The sequence below is a fragment of the Camelus ferus genome, chromosome 23 (genome assembly GCF_009834535.1).
Source record: "Camelus ferus isolate YT-003-E chromosome 23, BCGSAC_Cfer_1.0, whole genome shotgun sequence".
In the NCBI taxonomy this organism is placed as follows: Eukaryota; Metazoa; Chordata; class Mammalia; order Artiodactyla; family Camelidae; genus Camelus; species Camelus ferus.
The window spans coordinates 6,945,497-6,968,320 of record NC_045718.1 but is presented as its reverse complement, the minus strand read 5'-3'; the positions used below and the strand labels follow the sequence as shown (position 1 = coordinate 6,968,320).

General features: G+C 37.7%; 1 protein-coding gene and 1 long non-coding RNA gene across 19 annotated transcripts in view; one reads left to right on the top strand and one right to left on the bottom strand.

The window, feature by feature from the left end:
* LOC106730317 overlaps positions 1–22,824 on the top strand; it is a 230,561-nt gene that overhangs the window by 90,838 nt on the left and 116,899 nt on the right. For 13 of the 18 annotated variants that reach the window (XR_004314664.1, XR_004314660.1, XR_004314657.1 and 10 more), the window contains 4 exons: positions 1,607–1,835; positions 2,049–2,405; positions 3,213–3,314; positions 12,749–13,080. This is a non-coding gene — a long non-coding RNA (uncharacterized LOC106730317). Of the gene's footprint in view, positions 1–1,606; positions 1,836–2,048; positions 2,406–3,212; positions 3,315–12,656; positions 13,081–20,757; positions 21,592–22,824 lie in introns of those variants that run through there. The other 5 variants (XR_004314663.1, XR_004314667.1, XR_004314672.1 and 2 more) reach the window with 5 other exon arrangements.
* Positions 108–21,591, bottom strand: RGS21 (regulator of G protein signaling 21). Its single transcript, XM_032466783.1, has 4 exons — positions 21,579–21,591; positions 17,047–17,123; positions 13,733–13,899; positions 108–311 (listed from the first exon to the last, which is right to left on the bottom strand). Exons 1-4 carry the CDS (start codon positions 21,587–21,589, stop codon positions 108–110), a joined length of 459 nt encoding a protein of 152 aa, XP_032322674.1. The 5' UTR covers positions 21,590–21,591.

Genomic DNA, 22,824 nt, shown 5'->3' with positions numbered 1-22,824 from the left:
TGTGGTTGAATATTTAAAACATTCTAGCCTTGAAGTATAGTCATGAAGAGTTAATCTATGCTATCACTTGTTTTCCCCCAATTATAACCGATTGTCATTTACCTTCTTTACAGGAAAGGGAGCCATTTTTTATGATTGCCAACCTGTTTGCTATTTACCAGTTGCTTATAAATCTCTGACTTTAGAAATCGAGGGAAAGAATCCTTGGCCATGAGACTGTAGATTAACTTCTGAGCCTCATCAAAGCATTTGAGAGTTGGTTCTGAAATGTTCTTTGAGATGAGGTCCCTGGTACTGAAGTCAATGTTAATCTGTGGAAATAAATTGCACAGCATTAGTTTAGTTTAATCAAAGAGTGCGTGTTTTGTACAGATGATAGATGCACAAATGATTTGAATTTTTTTCTAAACACAAAGTTAATCCGATGCAAAGCAACAGAAAGTCAGTGTTCATTTTCTGAAATGCAGAACACGTGCTTGGTTTAATTACTTTTCCTAGGTCGAGAAAGTTGGCATTGACAGAGAAGAGAGGTCAAACCTTATTTTCAGATTATGAAAAATGGCAAAGTGAAAAGGCAAACAAGGTATTTTATGATTGTGAATCTCTTTTCCCACCCATCCTTTATTTCTTTCTAGTACTTTGACCTTAGTATCTAATATGTGATTTCCACAGACAGGATAGTAATTAGAATTGACTAGGTTGCTCCCATCACCCATCCCCACCCTCCATACCTCCTCGTGTTGTTTCCCAGAATGTTGCTTTTCATTCTAATTTGTTCTTCTTGTTTGCCAAAATGGACCAAATAACAGCGCCCCCCCCCCCCAGTTCACAGACCCCCATGCCTCCCACATAATATACATATATATGTGTGTGCATACATCCTTGTCCCCATAACACTCCCACAGAGTGCTCTCAGCAAGGTCTCATAGAGATCTGTTATGCTGGAACACACCATTCATCTGCAAATGCCCAAACTTTGTGGAGATACTTCTTCAGTTCCTCCCTGATTCCAGGCTATATTCTGAGAAGCAGAAAATTTCATATCCAAGTTGTTTCACTTCAACTGAAGATATTCATGAAGTGCAAAAGAGATCTGAATCTTAAAATTCAAATCTCACCAAAGGCAGGTGCTAGATTCGTCTTATTCATCAGTTTATTTTTTGGCACTTAGCAGACTGTCTACCCCACAGTAAGCCATCAATAAGTATTTGTTGAGTAGAATTAAAATGTCTTTTGGCAAAATGGGGGAGACTTTAAAAATGCCAGAATTTGGGGGTCTGGTAAAAGACTGTAAGTGACCACTTATGCTTATTGAATTGAAGCTAAAATACAGGCAGGCAGACCTTCAATCAAATCTCTCCTCAGCCGCCTACTTGCTATTCAGATGAGTAAAGCAAGTTCTGTAATTTGCTTCAATCTTCAATTTCCGTGGTGTAAAAGGGAATGGTAATAGCATCGATCTTAAAGTGTCCTAAGGACTAAATGAGATAAGTCACGTCAAACTATTTTAATATTGTTATTCTAGGAAGAAGAACAGAAGAAAAAATTCATTTTGAAAAGAATCATCAAAGGCCACTATTTGCTCACTGATGTTTTCTTTCTTTAGGGATTTCAGCTCCTCAGGGATCCCAGGATACACCTGCCCTTTTGTTTTTCTGATCATCCTCTCAGGTCCTCCAGCAAAGTTCCAGATCAAATGCTGCAACTTCCTTGAAGGCCTCAAAATCTGGGATCAGTTTCTGCTTCTTTGTACAGGAAGATGGTGTGGAGTAGTGGGAACATTTTAGGATACTTTTCAAGTCTGCGCTCTAAAACTTCTGAGCTTGTGACCAGAGGTGAGTTACTTTCATGCTTCCAAGCTCAGCTTTTTTCATCTCTAAGCTAGGCAGTTCTCGACTGGGTTGTTAAAAGGATTAAAGTGAGATGACCAGTACATTCACTGATTCCACAAATATTTATGCGTCTGTTATGTGCCAGATTCTTTCTGTATTTGGGGAGAGACCACCCAGCACTAAATAAATAGTATTATTTTAAATGTGCACTTGAAGGATGAGAAGAAGCCAGCTCTCTGAGAATCTGAGGAAGAACATTTCCTGGCAAAATACGACAAAGGCAGAGTCCCTGATGCAGGAAAGAATTGGTTATGTTCTGCAGAACCCCTGAGCTTGGACGGTGCGAGCAAGAAAGTTCCTGTGGTCAGGCTGGAAGAGGAGACTCAGGCCGAGTCCCGTAGGCCTGTCTCCTGTGGCGAGGGCTTCTCAGCTTTTCTACTGAAAGCAATGGGAAGACACTGGAGAGCTTTGAGCAGGGAAGCGGCATAACAACACATCGTGAACCTAGGACAGTGCCTCCCTCGTGGCGGGAACCAGTGAGTGGCGGGTGTTGCCGAGATCGGGGAGTGGCTGGTAAGCGGGGAGTCTAGTCTGTTTCAGTGCATCCTGCCTTGTGTTGTGGGGATATGAGGATATGGGAATATGCGTTGCTTGCTCTCTCCTTTAACTGTGTGGTTCATGCTGTCATGGCCTCGTCTGCAATTTGTTTAACTTTATATCCCCTGTAATGATGAATATAGCAAGTTCACTCCCTCAGGCATTCATTCACTGATATCGGGGCCTCTGAGTGCTGGCTTCTATTACTATTCTGTTATTTCGGTCACAGCTGAACCTCTGCAGTAACTCCTCATTCCCTATTTAAAAAGCCCAAAGCCATCACCTTGGCATTCACGGCCTTCGCAATATGATCCAAATGGATACATGTCCTCTCCTCCCCTCAACTTCCTTGTACTCTCTCAGCAATGGACGTTTTCCCACGCTATCCCCACTGAGCTGAAAGCCACTCCTGCTCAGCTAAGTCTTTCACAGTCTTTTGTGTCCTTAAGGCTACATTCAAATACCATCTGCCTTGTGAAGTTTACTTGTAGATTTTTTTTCCCCTTGTCTGACTTCTCAAAAGACTTTGTGTTACTTCCACAATATTTACATTTCACCCGTCCCTCACCATGTTTTGTGCAGCCTTAAGGACTCAATAAATATATGTTGTATAAATAAAGTGAAAAAAGTTTCTACATTTGTTACAAGTCATGTTAAGATTTTAAACAGAACAATTCCATTTTAGTCTGATACTGATAATTAATATTATTTGTTCAATATATTGAGATTGTACTTCTGACTTATCCATCCCATTTTTTCCGATTTGCCTGTTTCCCTACCAAGGAGCTGCCAACATCAGCTTTTGATTGCTAAGTGATGAGCAGAGATACCGTACCCAGGAGATAATCAGTAGTATTATGATGTGACTTGGCAGTTCAGTTTAATGTAAGTGACAAAATATCACACCCACATTATTTGTATAAATGTCATTATTTTTCTCCAAGTTGTTCAAGCTCAAAATGTAAGAATCATCTCTGACACCTCTTTTTCCCTCTGATCTCTCTGTCTCTGTCTCTCTCTCTCTCTCTCTCTATATATATATATATGCTTTCCTTATTCACCTTTTATTTTGTAGTTTCACGTGCTCTTTTTCATTCTCACTCCTGTGTCTCCAGTTTAATCTCCCATAACCTAACACTTCCCCTAAACCATGGAATTTACCTCTTACCTGATGCCTCTTCTTACAATGTCTTTCCTTTCTAAACACTGTGGACACCATTACTAGATCAGTTTCACCAAAACATCACTTTCATTGTTTGAATATTCAGCTGACAATGCATTACTTACTATAACATGAAAGTTTAAACATCTTACCCCATCATTAGAGCTTCCTCACACCTGGACTCTATGTGTTGTTTTGAAATCATCTCCTACGTATCTTCAGTGCTGTCCATAAAGCTGGCCTACTTTCTGTTCCCAAAATGAATCTTGCATTTAAAGCCCTGTTTATACTGTTTCACCATCTGAAATCCCTCTTGCCTCCAAAATTTTACTCTGTGCAGAGTATCCTCAATCCCTGATGATTTACCTTAAATTGAATAGCCTCCAAGAAGCCTTCCCTGATCACAGAAGGAAAGTCACTATAATTTCCTTATCATCATACATTATTTTGATTTAAAAATCTTAAGAAGTTTGACTTCTTGCTTAAACAGATTTGGATACAGTTGTTTCTGTTACTGTTAAGTATTCAGTTTGATAATCAGAGAAAGAAGATTTGTCACTACCAAGGAAATTCAGTAGTTTGTGACAAGGAATTAGTTAATCTGTCTTTTATCTGCTATCTTTTCCTTATTTTTTTCATGAATTCTTTTTTTTTTCCTACATGTCCCTCCAAGCATGAGCAAAGCAGATAAGCATCATCTAATGTCTGTCCCAAGTCTTCTTCTCTCCCTGGATTTTTTTCCTTGTTGACTTTGTCTCTCCCATTTCAAAATATTTGAGCAATGGCATTAACTCAGAAATAATCATAAGGATACTTAAATATGATTATTTTATAATAATAATAATAGTAATGATAGTAGATAATAATAACTAATGTTTATCAACTATTACTGCTAAGTTGTGCTAAGTCTCAGTCTTCATACAGCTACTTGGTGTCACGCAGACGACTATGAGATAGTATTATTACCCCTTTTTTCTGAAAAAACAAAACAAAAACTCATCTGAAGAAGTAGTTGGTTTTTGGTAGTCATTTCTAGAATTTATTCATTTAAAGTATTTCATTGAATTGTGCTCAGGTTTGATGATATAAAGATGGTTAAGTTGAAAGTCAATCAAGAAGACAGATTTTGAGAAAATAATTCAAAGGGAAAAATATACCTTCTGAAAAATAAAAACCACTTTCTGAAAGAAGTGAGATTTTAAGCTGAGCCTCAAAGTATTATTATGAGTAGAGAAGGTGAAGAAAGGGACTTGTTCAGGGAGGGAAAACGGAAGGAAGCCCAGTGGGTTTTCAGGGAAAGAAGGGCCACAGCCTGGAGAGGCATGAAGGTCCAATCACACAAACTTCTATAGGTCTTGGTAAATAATTTTTACTTAACCTGAGAGCAAAAGGAAAATTTTAAGTAAGGGACTGATGTAAACACGTGTTTGAAAAAAACATATCACTGGCTGCTGTGTGGTATAATAACTAGGTGTGGATAAAGGGAAGAAAAATTAGGAAGTCATACCAGAAACTCAGGTGGTCAGTGATGGTGGATCAGGCTGGGTCATGTCACAGAGAATGGGGGGAAATGCATAGATTTCAAAGATATTTAGAAAGTAGAATGGGTGGAGCTTACGATTGAATATTTATCAAGGAACAATACCTTTAAAAATGGTGTTTAGAAATATTCTGAAGAATGAGATGATAGCAAGTATCTGATGGATTGGATATGGTGTATAAACAGAAGAAAAGAATCAAGGGTGACTATTGATTATTTAGCCAGAGAGAATAGAAGAGTGGAGTGGCCAGGAACTCGGCTGCAGAGGCTCAGGGAGAAGAAAGTTCTGAGCAGAGAATCAGGACTCAGATTTGTGTTTAAGTTTGAGATGCCCTTTTAAAGCCATAAGACTGGAAGAGACCACCGAGCAGCAAATAGGTGAGGACCGCCTCCCCTCAGGATGGTGTGTGCTGGGTCATGAGTGGAAACAGCACAGAGTAGTCACTAAGAGGAGGAAACCCAGTTCTGGAAGCCAACTGAACATAGCGTGTCAGTTAGGAGAGGTGATCATGTTGTGAAGTGCTCCTCAGGAGTCTGTCCTGGTGAGCTTTGAGAACTGTCTGCCCAAAGTGCCTTGTCTTGTCTTCTTGACTCCCCTGAACTTTCAGTGTCAAGAAAAAAGTGAAAATATCAGGCCTCATTATATATTTTGAGACACATATTCCTTTAATATAATCACTTTTAAGCACGTGTTTGCGAACTGCAGCCCCAACTTTGCACTCATCTCAAACTTGATTTTTGGTTGGGTTCTGCTGGAAGATTCATTCATATCCATTCATTGCTAAGTTTCTATCTCAAAAAGTACAGCAGAGGAGGTGATGATCTTGGAGTGGATTGAAGGCGGGGCCGCTGTGAGGAGGTAACCCTCTACCGAGGCAGACCTTCCAGCTACATGGTCTCAAGGCCCTCCTGAGCACTTGGGAATTACAAAGTTTGGCTCCGTATCTCAAACTCGTGGGTCCAGAGAATGGGCTGAGTGGCATATCAGTTGATGAAATAAACAGAGTTATATCTATATTATTTACTGACACGAATAGCCACTTGCATTTTGTTTCTATGGATACACTCAAGTTTCAAAGGTGCTGAGAAATACATTTAATCTGCTTATTTTTCAAAAGGTCACAAATTATCTTAGATTTCTGAGACCACAGCACTGCCAATCTCAGAAAACAAGACTCAGGATTGTGATTCTTACTGAATGACAGCTGAGATGTCATCGCGACTGTTTAGCGGCTTTTAAATCCTGTCAGTTTTGAAAAGGCCTTGACACAGCTGACATTGACGACAATCCATTGCATTAATATGACTGCCTTCTGAATGATGTTCGTGGTAGCTGTTTAAAAACGGTTTTATTATAACGAGCCAGGGGTATTTTAATAATACTCAGGTGATTTTGATATGTGCAAGTTATGCATGCCAATTCTTTTCTACACCAGCAGTTTTAAATTCTTTTGGCTTCCAACAAATTATTTTAGCAGGAAGAATACATTTTTAACTATACCTTTTGGCTTTCCTGTGACCCTAAACAGTGCTTTATGTATTTTTACATAATTTGAATGAAAGTTTTCAGTTGAGCTTCTCACATTCAAATTAGGTGGCCTTTTCCTCATTTAGAATGTATAGCGAAGCTGGAAACTGTCATTATGCAAAAAGTGTGCACATGCATATGTAAAACGCCTTACTCAAATGGGGCAGGCAGCTTCCTAGACCTCATTCACAACCAAGCTTAAAAATTACTATTCAAACGAAAGCTACCTATAATCATGTTTTTGGTTACATGAGTCTATTTAATCACCACTAGCACCTCCAGTCTTACTGCGTTTTTGGCATCATTAAAGGTGGACGAACGTCCTGAAATACATTCTCAAGGGTGGCTATTACAGTTGAAAAGAGCCAAGTTTGTAACATGGAGATGGAATTACCCTGCACAGGACAGGATTCTTTTGTTGGGATTGGTTTTAAAGGCAGAAATAAAGAACATGGAACTAACACGTTAAACTGGTCAAGAGAAAAGGGGAAAAAAAAATCAAATGTATGCCATCATAATGCATAAAAGCATAATGTACACGGATTGCTAAAAATAGATATAGGTAGCAAATGCTATGGGGGCAGCTGAAAAGGAGTTAGACTCACAGTTTCCTTCACCCACCCCAATATGCTAATCCAAGATTAATTTCAGTGGCGCAGGGACCTGTGGAAATTCAAAAAACCCCTGAGCATTTTGTTCTCGAGTAGAAAATGCAGCCGTCGTTTTTTCAGAGGGCCACAGTGATACTGCAGGTTATTAGAGGAAATATTCCTGCCACTTTTTTTTTTTTTTGCTTTATATTTTAAAAAGTTATACAAATTAGAGAGAATATGAGAAAAGAAAGAAAGCTTTTGATAGAAAGGAAGATAGAATCTTTGTGAGAAGGTAATTGTATGCTTTCGCCTTTAGCATAAACATCAAGGTTCCCAGGCTGTGTCATGAACCTTGAAACTAGTCTTAGATCTAGAAAAAAGAATTTGAAATGTAAAAGCTTGGATGGAAGACCTCTCTCCTTGTGATCTGTGTCTCTTAATGACTGCAGGCCTCATCATTTTACCTCTAAGTCTCAGTTCATTTTTCACCTGTACAACGTGGATGAGCGTCATGCCTCCCTAGGAGCGAATGTGGTGATCAGATCAGGTCGTCCATGCGAGGGCACTGGGCAGTTGTTGCTTCTAGTTTCTTCAGCTCTGCTCCCTTGTCTTTCCCTCTCTTCTTCCTCCTCCTCCTCTCCCTCACTCCTACCTTCTCTCTCTTTCTCTTCCTTTATAAGCGATCCCTTTAAGATGAAATAAACAAGAATGCAAACATCACAGGGGTGCAGGAGACCGACACGCTGAGACTCACAGTGCTAGGCTTCTTTCACTCCCGGACTAACCTTCTGGGCACTGGCTGGTCCTCTGGTTGACTCATCTGTCGTCTTCCTCCCCTGTTGTCCTTCCCTCCTCCCGTTTTGTCATAGTTCCTTCTATACTCAAATTTCTTTTTATTTTTTAATTCTTTTTTTAATTTTTAAAAAATTCTCAGGGGAGGTAATTAGGTTTATGTATTAATGGAGGCACTGGGGATTGAACCCAGGACCTTGTGCATGCTCAGCACACACTCTACCGCTGAGCTCTACCCTCCCCCCACGCTCAAACTTCTGATCAAAGCTTACTGATTCTTTTGAGCTACATTTGCCTGATGCCTTCAACTTGGATTTTCCTGTTGATGCTACCATATCACCTGTATTTCCTTCCCGATCACGACACTCATGAAAGTTTATTATAATTCTCTATTTCCTATACTAGAATCTTCCCACCAAGAGGGTTAGCTTCATTTATTCAGGGACTCTGACTGTCTTTTTTTGTTAGCTGCACCAACATGGTGCTTGGTATATAATAGACACCTAACTATTGATCAGTGTGTAAAAACTTAGGAAATTAATAATCAGCAAACATTGTATCTGGAGGTGATTCTATCGTTGAGGGGACACTGTGGGCCAGCAGCAAGTTGTGGGGCAGGACTAAGACTGAAAATAACATCAGCACATTGGGGAAGTGGCACTGAAAAATGCAAAGAAAATACGGATATAAAGTGGAGAATACAAAATTGGCTTTATAGTAATATCAGGAAATGCCTGCAGATGCCCATGGGCTTCCCACTACCAATAAAACGTCAATCTATTTCTTCCCTCAAGACTCAGCTTAAAACTAACCTTATTTAAAATACAGGCCTTCTCTCAATGTCCTGCCTCAATACTTCTCAATCATTATATCATTTTAGGTATAATGCAAACCATTTCATCTGCTACTTTTTAAAAAATTTTTGCACTTAATCATTTATTGCTTTGCTGTTTTTTCTTAGTTCTATAAATTTCATTTTTTAACCTGAGAAGGAAAGTTTCCTTTGAGCCAAACCATAGTTTCAACCTATTGTATTTTCTTGCATTTTCTTATCAAGCTGCTGAGTTCACACAACATAGTGCATTATATGTATGTGTTTACTACCTGTTCTCTTGCTTAGACTGGGCTTCCCTTTCATGGGGGGAACTTATCTTGGGAAAGTGAATAGTAGGCACAGAATAAGCATTTGTTGAAGTGAAATCAAATATGAGTCAATAAATAATATTATACTGCATTAAAAATAAATGCAAAAAACCCAGACACAGATATTTAAACAGTGTCCTGCAAAGTCCCATTAAGATATCTTTTGCTTTCTGACAATAATTTCCTGTTTTATGAGTTATGATGTCCTCACATTGAATAAATACATTTAAGAATCAAATATTTTGTATTAACATTTTTTTTAATTTAAAAAATTGCCATTGTATTTGTTCCTGGATTGGTCATAATATTAAGTTGAATTTATATAATTTTAAAATATTTCACTGTATTATAACTTGGAATGATTTCTCATCTCACAGAATGACAATCAAGATAAATGTTTTCTCTTTAATCACATATTTTCCATCCTGACCAATTTTCTTTTTAATATAAAGAAGCAATGATATAAATACAATATATATAAATGATAGAAATGTAAATATTTAAAACAATGTCTTAGCTGACTATGAAAATATTATTTTAATTTTTGGAAGATTTACATTCTTTTAAAACCAAGTAATAATATTATCTCCTCAAAATTTCCAAATATTATGAAACTAGTAGTCCAAATTAAAGGAAGAACAAATACAAGAATTGTTTTCTTTGCCACTCACTGGTTCTTACTGTGTGCAAAGTAAGGACACTTTAAAATATATATTGCTTATCTAATAATTTTCTTATTTTCAAATCACTTAGTCATAACTAATTTTTTTTCTGCAGTATCTTCTCCTGAAAATATCTAGGTACAATCCATTGAATGAGTAGCTCTTTCTGTCTGAAACTAGTGATTTGTTAACATGTTTTTCTAATATGTGTTCACGTATATATATTTGTCAAGTCCTTTAAAGTTGCTTGTCCTCAAATGTTCTTAGAAGCTAATGGTTGTTTTCAGGGTGATTTAGTGGTACTTACAGTGACTTGTGTAAAGAAAGAAAAGGATTAAACTTTTTAAAAACTATTCAGCATGATGTAAACCCTAGACACATGGTCTTGTTTATCATTGTCATCTGTCCTGTGTGGTTGTTATATGATTTTTTATAGATGAGGAAACTGAGGCCCAGAGGGATGAAAGAGGTCACAGGATTTGAATCTGTTAACTCTAACCTTTAGGTTTTCCACTACGTCACACAAACTCTATTAGTGTAGAAACCAGAGAATGTAACACTGTAAAGTAGAGGGTTGAGGTCCATTGGGGTTATTACCATCTCTCATAGAGACCTGGAAGTTCCAATGCTGTGGGCAGTTTTGCCTATTAGAATAGGAAACTGAGAACCATTAGTAACGTCAGTCTATCGACAGCGGTCATTTGGTAAATTTAGTATAGTCTAATTGTAAATTGTGTGATTGCATCAATTAAACATATTGTCATGTTAGCAATTTTATAGATAGGAAATAAAGACATGAAAAGTTGAAAAGAAAGTAAATGGAATTTAATAGACATCTGGATAATGTGACTTTGTCATTGTACTCTACTTTTGAGGTTTTCTGTCAAGGAAATTGGTTATAATTTTGCTTCTTTGTAAGAATCAGGTATATAACTAGGAGTATAAAACATGGAGAATACTCTCATGAAATCTCATTCTTGAATTAATTTTCTGCTTATGACAATCATATTTTCCAACCTCCACATGAAATATATCACCTTGTCTTGTTAAGTCTGCCTACCAAATAAATCCAGACCTCTTCCCAGTCTTTCTTTATCTCTCCTGCTGCCTATCCCTCTGTAACCGCCTCCTCCTCATTAGCAATATCAACATGCTTGTGATTTCTGGAGAACACTAGGGGGCTTTGTTCATCCCTACTACACCTGTGCCCTCAGTCTGAGATATTCTTTCTTCATTTGCTCTCTTGATAAATATTACTTATTTTTTCATGACATACCTTTTTCATGTGAACTACCCTGAAAAACCATCCCTTCAACTCTCCAAATAGACTTAATTCGCTCTTTCCCACTGTGCTAATAACAACTTCAAATTATTAAATTATTATATTGCTTATTATGTATTTGACTGGTTTTTTCACATGTCACTCTCTCCTTTTACTCCAACTTCATTATGGAAACAAGCACTCAAAAAATTAATTTAATGAAGTAACATACTAAGAGTTGGATTATATTTAATATATAACTGAGGAATTATAAATACCTTGAAGACTGCAATTGGTAAATAAGAGACAAATGCCCATTAGTAATTTAAATTGGAAATAACTAATGGCAAATAATAGGAAAGATAATGACTATTTCAAATGTAGAAATACACTTTGCTTTCAATGAGAATTTTGTCATATCCAAAAACAACATTTTTAGATACTTTAAGGAGGCAATATAATCTACTATTTGAAAATCAGCCATAAATTTAATTATGTTTTATGTAGTAAAGATTAATTAGATGGACAAATTATTAAAAACTGTGAAAGTTTTATATCCTAAAATAGTAATTGTATTATTTAAAATTATTACCACATAAAATTATTTTGGAAGGAAAGAGGAAAATAAGCAAACCTCTTTTGTCAATATTGATAATTTATTATATATCATAACTTTGAATTCAGCTATAATTAAGAGATTACCTTTCTTATTAGAAGATTTTTTCATACATAATGTTTGAGAAGGTTATCCTAAAATAATCATTATTAAGTAGACAAATTCATAAAGAAGAAAAAAAATCTGGCTTTCAAACTAATATTACAGAAAATAGGATACTTTTAGAGTTGATTTCAGAGCCTTTTAGGGAATGACACATTAATCAACATGACAAATCTTATATACTACAGTTTCAGTTTTCCAGAATTATTTATTGATTCTTAGATAGTGACTGATAAATGAGTGCTGAAATAGGTCCATAGGAGTTAAGTCATTTTCTCTTTCCCCCTTTGAATTCCAGGCTAAGTTTCAGTGCTTCATATGTCTGCAATGTTGTGCTCTGCCAATACATACAGCAGTAATTAATGTTCATCTAAAACTTGTACTGTTGATCCGGCAACTTTATGCCCTAGGTTTTCGGAAAGTGTTTGCCTTTCATCTATTCTGTCCTCTGTCTTCATAAGCACAATAACTTCTCATACCATGAATTTTAATTTCGGATTAGAAAATACAGTAACTGTCACTTATGAGGATATCAGTATTTCAACTCTGTAGGGAAAGATGACGTCTTGTACTAGTAGTTTATGTTTGGTGCCAGAAGTTTAATGTAGCTTCCCCTTTGCTGCTTATCATTAAAACTCTTTGCTTGTATGTTATGTTCAATGAGGAACCAAAACAGTTTTTAAATATAAATAGCTTAAACTTTGAAGTTAAGCATTAAAGGGATATGCAGAGATGATCGTGGTGTGGTTCTGGATATTAAGTCAAAAATAAATGATATGTTACACACGTAGAACACTTTTTGGGGGACTATTCTCTGTGTCATTTCAGGTTTTCTATTTTCCTGATCTTAAAGCAGCATTGGTGGGTCCTGACCACTGGAGACAATGCCTCACATCTTTGGCTCATTTTCACCGTTGTAGGGTCAGGCCGCTCAAGACGGCTGTGCTCTTGCCCTCTGCACATCCCCTGCACATCCCCTGCTGGACCAGTGCCTGCTTCACCTACAGCTCTCACCTGCCTGGCCGTCCTATGTGCCAGCCCCAGGCCCCAGCTGGTGCTTGTTCTCATCAAACAGGCGTGAAGGGCGTGTCCCTCTGCGGGTTTCCCTGGTAACCAACGAGGCACCCTGACGTCACTTCCGATATAACCGCTAACCTCCCCCTGACCCCGGGGAGCGAAGCCCGGCACTACGTCCTCCGCTGCGGTCCACCACACACGCTGGGGAGTCGCTGCAGGACATTGCTGCCGACAGGTAAGCTCCCCGTCCACTAAACGACTGACGTCTCTGTCGCTGACTCGGGGCTCCTTCCTGCGTCTCCAGGCTGGGCGGGCACAGGCCTTGCAGGCCTGCGGAGTGCCGCCCAGCAACCCGCCAACAAATGACGGTAGGCGAACCCCTCTTTTGGAAGCTAAGACATCATTATATGCTGTTATGTGGGCCTCCAAAATATTAAATGTAAAGAATTTATACTGTGGTTAGTAGTTTTTTCCCTCACATAGATATTTTAATTTAAAAAATTTACTCAAGAAGACTATTACAAACTGACCTCCTGGTTTACAAAAGGAAAAAAGAAAGTGAATTTTAAATCCAGCAGCACATTTAAGTGAGATTTCTGTAGGGTTAGCTGTAGAGCTGTTTAATTTGAGATAATTAGACACTGTTTTTAAGAGACTGCCTGTTGTGCGCAGAAAACAGAAACGTTTAAGCACATAGAAGTGCTTAAAATATTTGCTGAATCAGTACTAGAGGGTCATCTTAAGGAAATTCTGTTGGTATTTACAGACATTTTCTGTTTGAGAACCTAGTGACAATTTAATTTCCCTTGAGATGGACTTAGCGTCTTTCACCTGGGAGCAGATTTGTTAATGGAAAAAGATTCACTGTCGTGGAATATTTCACTCACCTCTTTCGGGGCATCAGCTTCAATGAATTCAGAATAAATCATCCTGGCTTTGGAAGCAATTTTTTCTGCACATTCCGTTTTCTTAAAGTCTTCACAGGCAAGCCAGAACTCAACATTTTCTTCACTAAACTCTGATTTTAGGAATGTTCGAAAAGCATCTAGACCGGCTATAAAATATGTGAGAAAAACTTTTGTATATCACACAGTGCAGTAATAAGGCCAAAACTAGTACCTTGGATAGTGTGAGCATTTGAGTATTCAGTAGCAAATATTTGTCATCCCTCTAAATAAAACACTTATGTACTTTATTTTTTAGCTTTAGAGAACTGTATTTTGGATCAGTAGTCATAAACATTAAATATTTATATCTATACTTCTGCAATTAGCATTTTTTAAATTGAATAGCAACAGGTAACCTTTGAAGCCTGGGATTCCCATTGCTCCCACCTCTTCCTGTTATCTTATTTTCAACCAAATTTACCCATTTATTATTCCTTGCTCCCATAAATATTTAAGTTTGTGACCATCTGTTTAGACTCTTCCTTTCTCTACTTTCCTCATCACAGTGTGCCCTGATATACTCTTCTTTGGAATATACCTAGAGCTCCTTTGAGAGGGTAATTTTTCTAAATCTTTCAGGGCTAAGGATGGTTAAGAGTGCGCCTCTACTTAGGTAGGTTAGAATCATCATCATCAAATTCCTGCACCTGACTGAACTAAGCCAGGACTTTAAGTTGATGTTTGACACTTGGCACCTGCTGACCACAGTATGTGTTCCTAAGCGAGTGTATCTCAGAGGAGGAGACACCGTCGGCAGGCTTGGTACTGGGAGGGCTTTGCTCCCAGTTTCCTCCTCCACCTGCCGTGAGGGCCCCACTGCCTGCGCTCAAAGCAGCTCTTCCCTGGCTGTGTGCTGGGAGCGGACTCTTCAAGTTGCCAAGCAGGGAGAAATAAATTTATGGGGAATCAGGGGAAAGGAAACATGGACTAGGAAAAAAAAAAAAGGAATGATCCGAGGAAAGTATACGGAAAAGGGGCCTGAGTTAGTCTGTAGCTGTTGCTGCAGGAAGGAAGCAAAGTGAAGGTTAGTGAAAGAAAAGAGAAATGGGCTTTATGCAACAAGATGAAAGTGTCTAAAAACACTGGATTAAAAATAGATTTAACCATTTTTTTAATTATTTGAAATAGAGTTGAAATAAGTCGTTGTGAAAGGTTATCAGGTACCAATTAAAATTCTCAGTAGACATACTGGAGAGTGCAGATGTGGTTAATTTGTGAGCACTATAAAAATTCAATTAACTGCATGTTTCTTACATTTAAAAATATATCTGAGAAGCTTCTGTGATACAAATTCGGGTTATAAAAATTCTGTTAATAGCACAATTAAAATTTTCCATGAATTTGGTCCAAACAATGGTGGATTCGAGAGGTCCAAATAGAATTTATACTAAAACCTATTTTATGTAAAAGTTAAAGTATGCTTTAGTAATACTGAAAGAATATTGTAGAGTCACATTGGGCACTATTTCATATGTGTCACTAAGGCATAGGAAGCTTTTTCCCAGTGAGGATTAGCTGCATGCATTCCAGAGAGCTGGGAAGTTAGACATCAAGGAACTGTTATGTTTTCTCCCATCCTGCCTTGTTAATGAAGGGCCACATTGAACTAACCACTATCAGGGTCTTTTCTCCTCCCATTGTTCTGTGTAGGATACAAGGGAACAGAATAAACAACAGAAGCTGGGGCAGTTGTCTGTGTCTTGGACACACTGTTGTTGAACTACTTTCTATTTCTGTACATGCAATCTGAATGTTCAAAAGATGTCAGGGGACTTTGGAATAATATGCTGCAGATAGTCACGATGATATTATCCGAGGGTGCTCTCCGTAGTGGGGCGTGGCTACCGGTTGGGTGCTGCAGGGGTGACAGGTGGAGCAAGTCACAGTAGGTGGTGGAACCAACACTTGGACCTGTGCCCAGTACCCGCCAGGCATATGCTCAGGTCACAAAACGAGTAGATAATATGGTGAATATGGTCTTTAAAACATTAAAAAACATGGGAGCTATTTCTCTGGTATTACAAAAAGCAAACACCAATCAGCTTTGCAAATGAACCTAGGACGTTTCTACTTTATGTGGGCATGAGGTATAAAAGCCCAGGAGGTTTGCAGATGGAAGCACTTGCCTTCCTCACAACACCTCCCGCGCCCTTTTCTGTGATGCTGTCCCCAGAGCCCCTGGCCCCCAGGGAGCCAGCCAAGTTACCTCCTGCAGAGATGCTCTCCTGAAGCCCTTAGCAAACCTCGCCTGTCCTGCCACGTACATATTTAAGGAAAAAAGAAACACTCCATCCAGAACTTACAAAACACAATTCCACATTCTTGGCATCTTTAACATGTGTTCTTAGTTGGCTTCTAGGGGTATTGCGGATTATTTTATGTCTGTGCTTTAGGAATTAGTTATTTCAGAATCATAGAATCGGAGTGTAATTTCATCTAATTCAGTATAACTTCATATCATACAAATAAACAGTTGTGAAGAATTTATTCAGCTTTATCATGTTCTAAAATAAACTTTTCTAATATTCTCATACTTTATACATTTAAAGTGGAAATGCCATTTGATTAGAACAAATAGTACTGCATTTTCAACATTTTCTACATGTGTATAATGTCATGTCTGTTTCGTGTGAGACATGTTGCAAAGCAGGATTATTTATGATGAAAACTGAAGTTCTAGATATCTTTGTAAGTGACTATTTTGAATTAAATTCTGGGCTATTTTATTTATAACTGACCAAGATTATCTTTTTAAACCGTGATATCAACAATAAATATATAGCCACAATGTACATATTAATAAATACACATACATTTAGGTATGTTTTTATATTCACTAAAATAAGAACAACTCAGTTGAAATAAATACTTAAACTATATTTTAGCCTACAGGACATGGGAAACAAGTGATTTATTTAAATTTTCAACTTTTCAATAGTTTGTGCATTTCTTTTCATTTGTAGCAAAGGTAGTCATGATACATATCAAATAATAATGAGTCTAAGGAAATGACAAGTTTATCACTTACATTGGGGGTTTTCTTTATGTTTTACTGTTTGGAGTTCCTATAATCATACCTTATTTTAGGTCCAGCCTAAGTCCATTTAAACATGTGTAACTTTGTGTGGCTTTTGGGAATCTTATACTTCCAATATTGATCAAACTCATACTTTGTAACATGTCTACAACTTTCAGAATTTAATGATTCACTTTTAATCATTGTATTTTTAAACCTATTTTTAGTGGGGTCTTACCTTGGCTGGTTAAAAGCGTGTCCATATTTTCAGACCACGCCACTGCCTCTGCCGTTGGTGACCTGTGGAAACAACATCTGCCCTTGACAATAGCATTGTGATCTTTTTCTTCCGTAACCTGTAGTAATATCTGAGTTACGTGTACTTGTTGAATTACGTCATGTAAGTGAGCTTTGCATTGTTAATTAAACTGCAAAAGGTCAACAAGAATTATATATTTTTCCACAGTGTACAGCAGTAGCAAAGCAAAGCGAGATGCAATTTGACATGAGCAAATTATTTATTATTCTAGCCAACATTGTGAACAATGTTTGCAAATTCCTGGGCTCTCATAAAGGCACGAGAGAGAGATTACTCATCGTTCTATGGAGTAGAGTGAATTTCTTCCCGATTCTGTTAGTTTCTGTGGCATTACTCCAGTCTATTCCTGAAAAGTCACCATGATAGCAGTAGTGATGATGAACTATTTTCAGCAGTAGTGGTGGAAGAACTATTTTTCTGTGTTTCCACATTATACAGAATTGTCCATTTCATAATTATGCATCTCAAGAAAGTTTTTAAAAGTCTTGGTTAAGGATCTCTAACATGGGATGATCTTGAAAAAGCTTATTTATAGTATTTTGAGAATTCCTTTCCCCATTCTGAGACAGCCTTTATTTCTCTTTAGACTAGTATGTTTCCAGCTCTGGGTTGATTTATTTAAATCTAGGAATCTGTCAGGACAGAGTAACATCTTTTCCGAAGCAGTCAAAAGATTTATTGACTTAAGTCTTCTGAAGAAGGTATACTTTGGGGGATGTGATGTAGAAATAATAAATCAGGTTTAAGATAGAAACTTTTTGAGATGTAAATATATCATGCATTATTCCCCTTAATAAACAAAGATCCTGCAGAAATCAGCCCCCATCCATGGAAAGCCTCTGCTGCCCAGAAAAAAAATCGCGGATGACGGCTCTGTGCTGTGCAGAGGACTTAGTCACGGAAAGGAATGGTCTAATTGTAGGTTTCTGTTAAAATGGTTGATAATGAAATAGTCTCACATCCTATCATTCTTAGAAAATTTTATATTTGCATATCAAGGCGACTAATCTGAAATAGGCTAGTGTGAGCGATGCTGGTGTGAAGCAATCTCTATGCTTTTGTATTGTATTACTTCCTGTACCTTTTCCGCAGTTTTTGTTACTTGTGTTGACATTGCCTGTGCTCCCTTCTGCTGTTGCAGTTGTGGTTGTATTTTCAGACAGTGAAGTCTGTTCTCATAGAGGCTACATGGGGTACGGGGGTGGGGTATGTGATTGAGAAATTATTTTACCATCTCCCATTAGTTTTACTTCCTATCTCCCATGTCTTTTATTTCCTTCCCCAATGGTGGGCAGATGATTTTCCCTTCTCCCTTGATCGACTAAATCCTGGGGACACAAGGTTTCCTGTAAAGCCATTTTGAAATGGTGGTTTTTCACTCAAGTGAACATTTAAAAATATATTGAGTGTTCAGTTTCGATTTTTCATAAATGGAGAACAGGACCCAATCCTAGACTTCATTTTGCATTGAAGAGCTTGTGTGTGCTATAAAGCCTGTTCCTCTATTACAGTTATGTTCTACTTCATATATGACTCAAATACTAGGTCTTCCATCAAATATTAAAAATTCTATCAAACAGTGCAAAGATTATCATAGAATCTCTTAAAATGCACATGTTTAAAGTGCTGTCTCTATTTGTAGACTAAAGTTGGCATGGTATTCAAATTTCTACTCAGTTCATGTGGGATATATGTTAATGAATAAGGCAGAGAAGAGTTGGACTCCAAGTCTGGCCGTATAGTAAACCCCTTCTGAATGAGGAACAGCCATCAGAAAAAAAAAAACAAAAAACAAAACAAACAAACAAAAAAAACAAAACCCAAAACCCTGAGAAACAGAATCTAGGCAAAATTCATTCAAGAATGAACATAGGCTCCTCCATTAGTATGTGAGTTCTCTGATGACAGGGAAAAAAACATTGTCTTCCAGCACCAAGAACAGTGTGTCTGGTTCAAGAAATATTTGTTGAACATATAAATAAATTTTGAATGAATGGCCAAACCCCAAATAGAAGCAGGCACGAAAGCCTTCATGCAACAGGGTATTGTGGCTTTCAGGCAGCTGGGAGATGATGCTGATAAGGTTATTCAAGATATAGCTGAACTGCGTTAGCTTCAAAGTGTGTTCTGGGTGAGGAAAGAAGAGAAATGGCATGGAAACATCCCTGAGCAGTGACAGACCAGGGAGCTCACTCTTGCCCCTGAGCATGTGAAATTGGAGGAAACGGACAACATCCATTCTGAAGGCATCAGGGCAGCCACGTGCTTAGGGAGAGCCAGAGCTGGCATAAGCCAAAAGCAAAAGGAATATTCAGTGAAGAACTTACTGGATACAGAGGAGTGTCTTTGGAATGCAAGTGTTTAAGTAAATGGAAGCTATTCTTACCATCTTCGATAAGGTAGGAAAACAGTGGAAAAAAAAAAAAAAAACCAGAAAGATGAGAGCAAAGTCTGAGAGATGGTGTAGAACCAAGGGCAAAAGAACAGTCCTACTGTTTTGAATTAGATATACTGAAGTATTCCAGATATTCCTTAGATACAGAATATTAGAGGTAATGGAATTAGAGATACCAGGGTATTCTAGCATTATTTAAGGTCCGCCAAATGGTAACATTGTTTTAAAGGGGAAAGTTGCCCTTCAAGCCTCTGGGAAAAGTGCCTGCATACCCCTGCTGACATGTAGTAGTGCCTGGAATGCCCACAGCTCACTGTTTTCTAATAGATTTCAAATCTGACTCGAAAGCTTCAATCTTGACTATCTGATATGATGGAAGGATTGGTGGTAACACAGTACATAACTTTTCAGAAATTAGGTGAAATGCAACTATTGAGAAACAATGTGAATTTACTGTTTAAATGTTTTAATTTGGGGTTGATTGTATATAATTCTGTGGAAGAGTAACTTACTGCTATATATGAATAAACTGAAAGCTAATTTTTATAATAGCATTAAAATGCACAACAATGTATTGAATGTTTACAATCTATACCACACTGTGCTAAACATGTCATATACTTACCTCACTGAATCCTGAAAATGACAGTCGTTTTAATCCCACGTTACCCAGGGGTAAGGAGGCACAGACATGCTAGTAACTGGTTAATATCACACACGTATTAATGGGCAGTTAGAATTCAAACACAGGTTTGTCTGCTTGTAAACCAGACCCCGCAATTCTTCTTAGAACGGTTGAGTCAACATACATACGCTTGCACTTTGTTCATATTTTGGAACATCTGTAATAAATGTTTCACGTAACTTTTAGAGTGCTTTTTCTGTAATAGGATTACTACACTTCACACAAATATTTCCTCTACATAACAGTTACATTGTAATTTCTACTCAACAGAAAGTTTTCAGAAGACAGCGATTCTTAGATTTTGTACATTATCAAATGAAAATAGGACATGGTATTAGATGTGACTGAGAAATATGTTGTACGTTTTTGGAAATGCAACTGTATGAATGTTAAGAAAAATCTATAGAATTAAAGTTGGGAGATAAAAGGGTAGCTTGATTGAAAAACAAACAGATTTGAATTTTACTTGACACATGTTACCTTAAATAAATGGAAAATATGTCACTCCCTCCCTCACTTCTCTCTCTCTCTCTTTTTCCCTTTTATTCAGATTTTAGTTGTAACTTTACAGAGCTCTTCCCCTTTGTGCGAGCGCGTATCTTTCCAGTTCAAGTTGTGATGCACCATCAGAGTTACTTTTTTTGTGCTTTTGATTTGTCGTGAAAATTCACGATGTATCTCGAGCCAAAATCGCACTTAGTATTGAATGGGGTTTTGGCTGACTTCCTTCCTGTTTCCCTCATTAAGCGAGTGCCATCAAGACCAGCAGTCCCCACATTCTGTGTCCGAAGAACCAGGCCAGATGGGAACTGCGTGAAAGCTACCAGTTATCTTGCTAATTGCGCCAGCTAGGACCAGTTGTACTGCATGAGAAAATGTGCGCTCCCACAAGTGAGCTCGCCACACTCAATTAGCGGCGTGCCGGAGAACGGGGGATGCGCGCGAGGAGCCCGAGCGCTCGGGGAAGTGACGCTGCTGCCTTACCCGGCACTTAATACCTATTTTCACATTTCTCAGTCAATGTTGCAACAACAAACACTTTTTGCAAGGATCGTATATATCATATGCCTTTAACTCGAATTTTAATACTTTGGAAAATCTTCAGATAAAGAGAGCTCAGAGGTTTTTCTCCACTTTGTCACCTTCCTGGATCTTAAGTAGAAAGAACTGACTGTAAAAGCAAGCCATGCATCGTTAACATATTTTAGAAAAGAAGAGTGCAATGGAGAAAGGAGAAAAAAATAAATCAGGGGGAAAGACAATTAGCATATTTATCATAAATGAAGGAAACAAAACATCGAGACTAACAAAGACTCAAGTGTTTCATTTGTACATCTTCTGAGATAAAAATAGCTTTAAACAGCAACTCACTTTACTGGCATTTTTCGTTCCACTGTCTGACTGTCACGGATGACGCCGAGTTTCTCCTTCTGACTGATCTTCAGGCTGAAGGGAATGTAACAGCACGAACATTACAATTAGTATGCAAATACCTATCCCCTGGGTTACAAATTGGCATTCTTTAATCATGCAATTCTTGGCTTGTTTCATTTTGTTAACTTTTCAGTGGTCAGATCACTTAAACTTCTAAGTAACGAATAACTCTTTGAGTAAAGTGCGACATTTCCTTGTGTCTGTGGCATAACCGAAAAGAATTCCATTTGAAAGTTTGGTTTCTAAAGTTCATATGTATCTGCTTACAGGGTAACTGTTGTTCACATGGGGTAGATCAACTCAGGAAAAAACATTAGGTGAAATTCACTATTCACCTTTAGGTCTTTGTCTCAAAGATCATTGTTTTTCCTTTGTTCTTTGATTTTCGGGAAGTCTGAGGAGGACTTTTTCATACTCAGTTTTACTGCATATGTTTAAGGATTTTTACAGTTTTATTCATGGACTGAAATATTCTAGCACAAGGCATCATACTTCTTTTAAAAAAAGTGTGCATTTATTGCAGCCTAATAACACACATTTCTCTATTTAACCATGCAGCCAAAGGCATTTTGTGCCAATATTTCTTTATGCAATGCTAATGTTTGAGAAAATAATACTTGAATATATTTATCACCATAAAGGCCTTATATTGGTATTTTTATTTGTAGTCAAAAGTTTTGTGCATGTACCCCCGACGCTTCGTCAAGCTCTCATGTCAACACAACAGAGTTCTTCAGCAGTAAAATCCTACTGGTATATATTCATGACCCTTGGTGTCAATTAAACCCCCCTGAAAGACTGACAATTTTCTGGGTGGAAGAAAGAAAGGAGTTGGAAGACAGCAGAAAATCTGCATCTCCTTGAGTTAGCATTGTAACAACCCCATTTCACTGATCTACAGAAATGCCAGAGGACACTTCCTCTGCAAGTGGTCCTGGGCTAATGAGACTCTTAGAAATTGAAAAGATGACCTAAAAAGTCAGTGTATCGTTAGAAAGGGAGGCTATCAGTTAGATCAGTTCATTTGGTTAATTCAAGCACCATTAAGTCATGTGCTTATGATATGCAAAAATGGAGTCATTAGACATGTTTCGCCTTGTTTTGCTGAAGGAGGATAATGAAGTGCTCACTTTATGATAGATGCTTGAACATGGTGCATTTTAGAAAAATAAACTGTCCAATT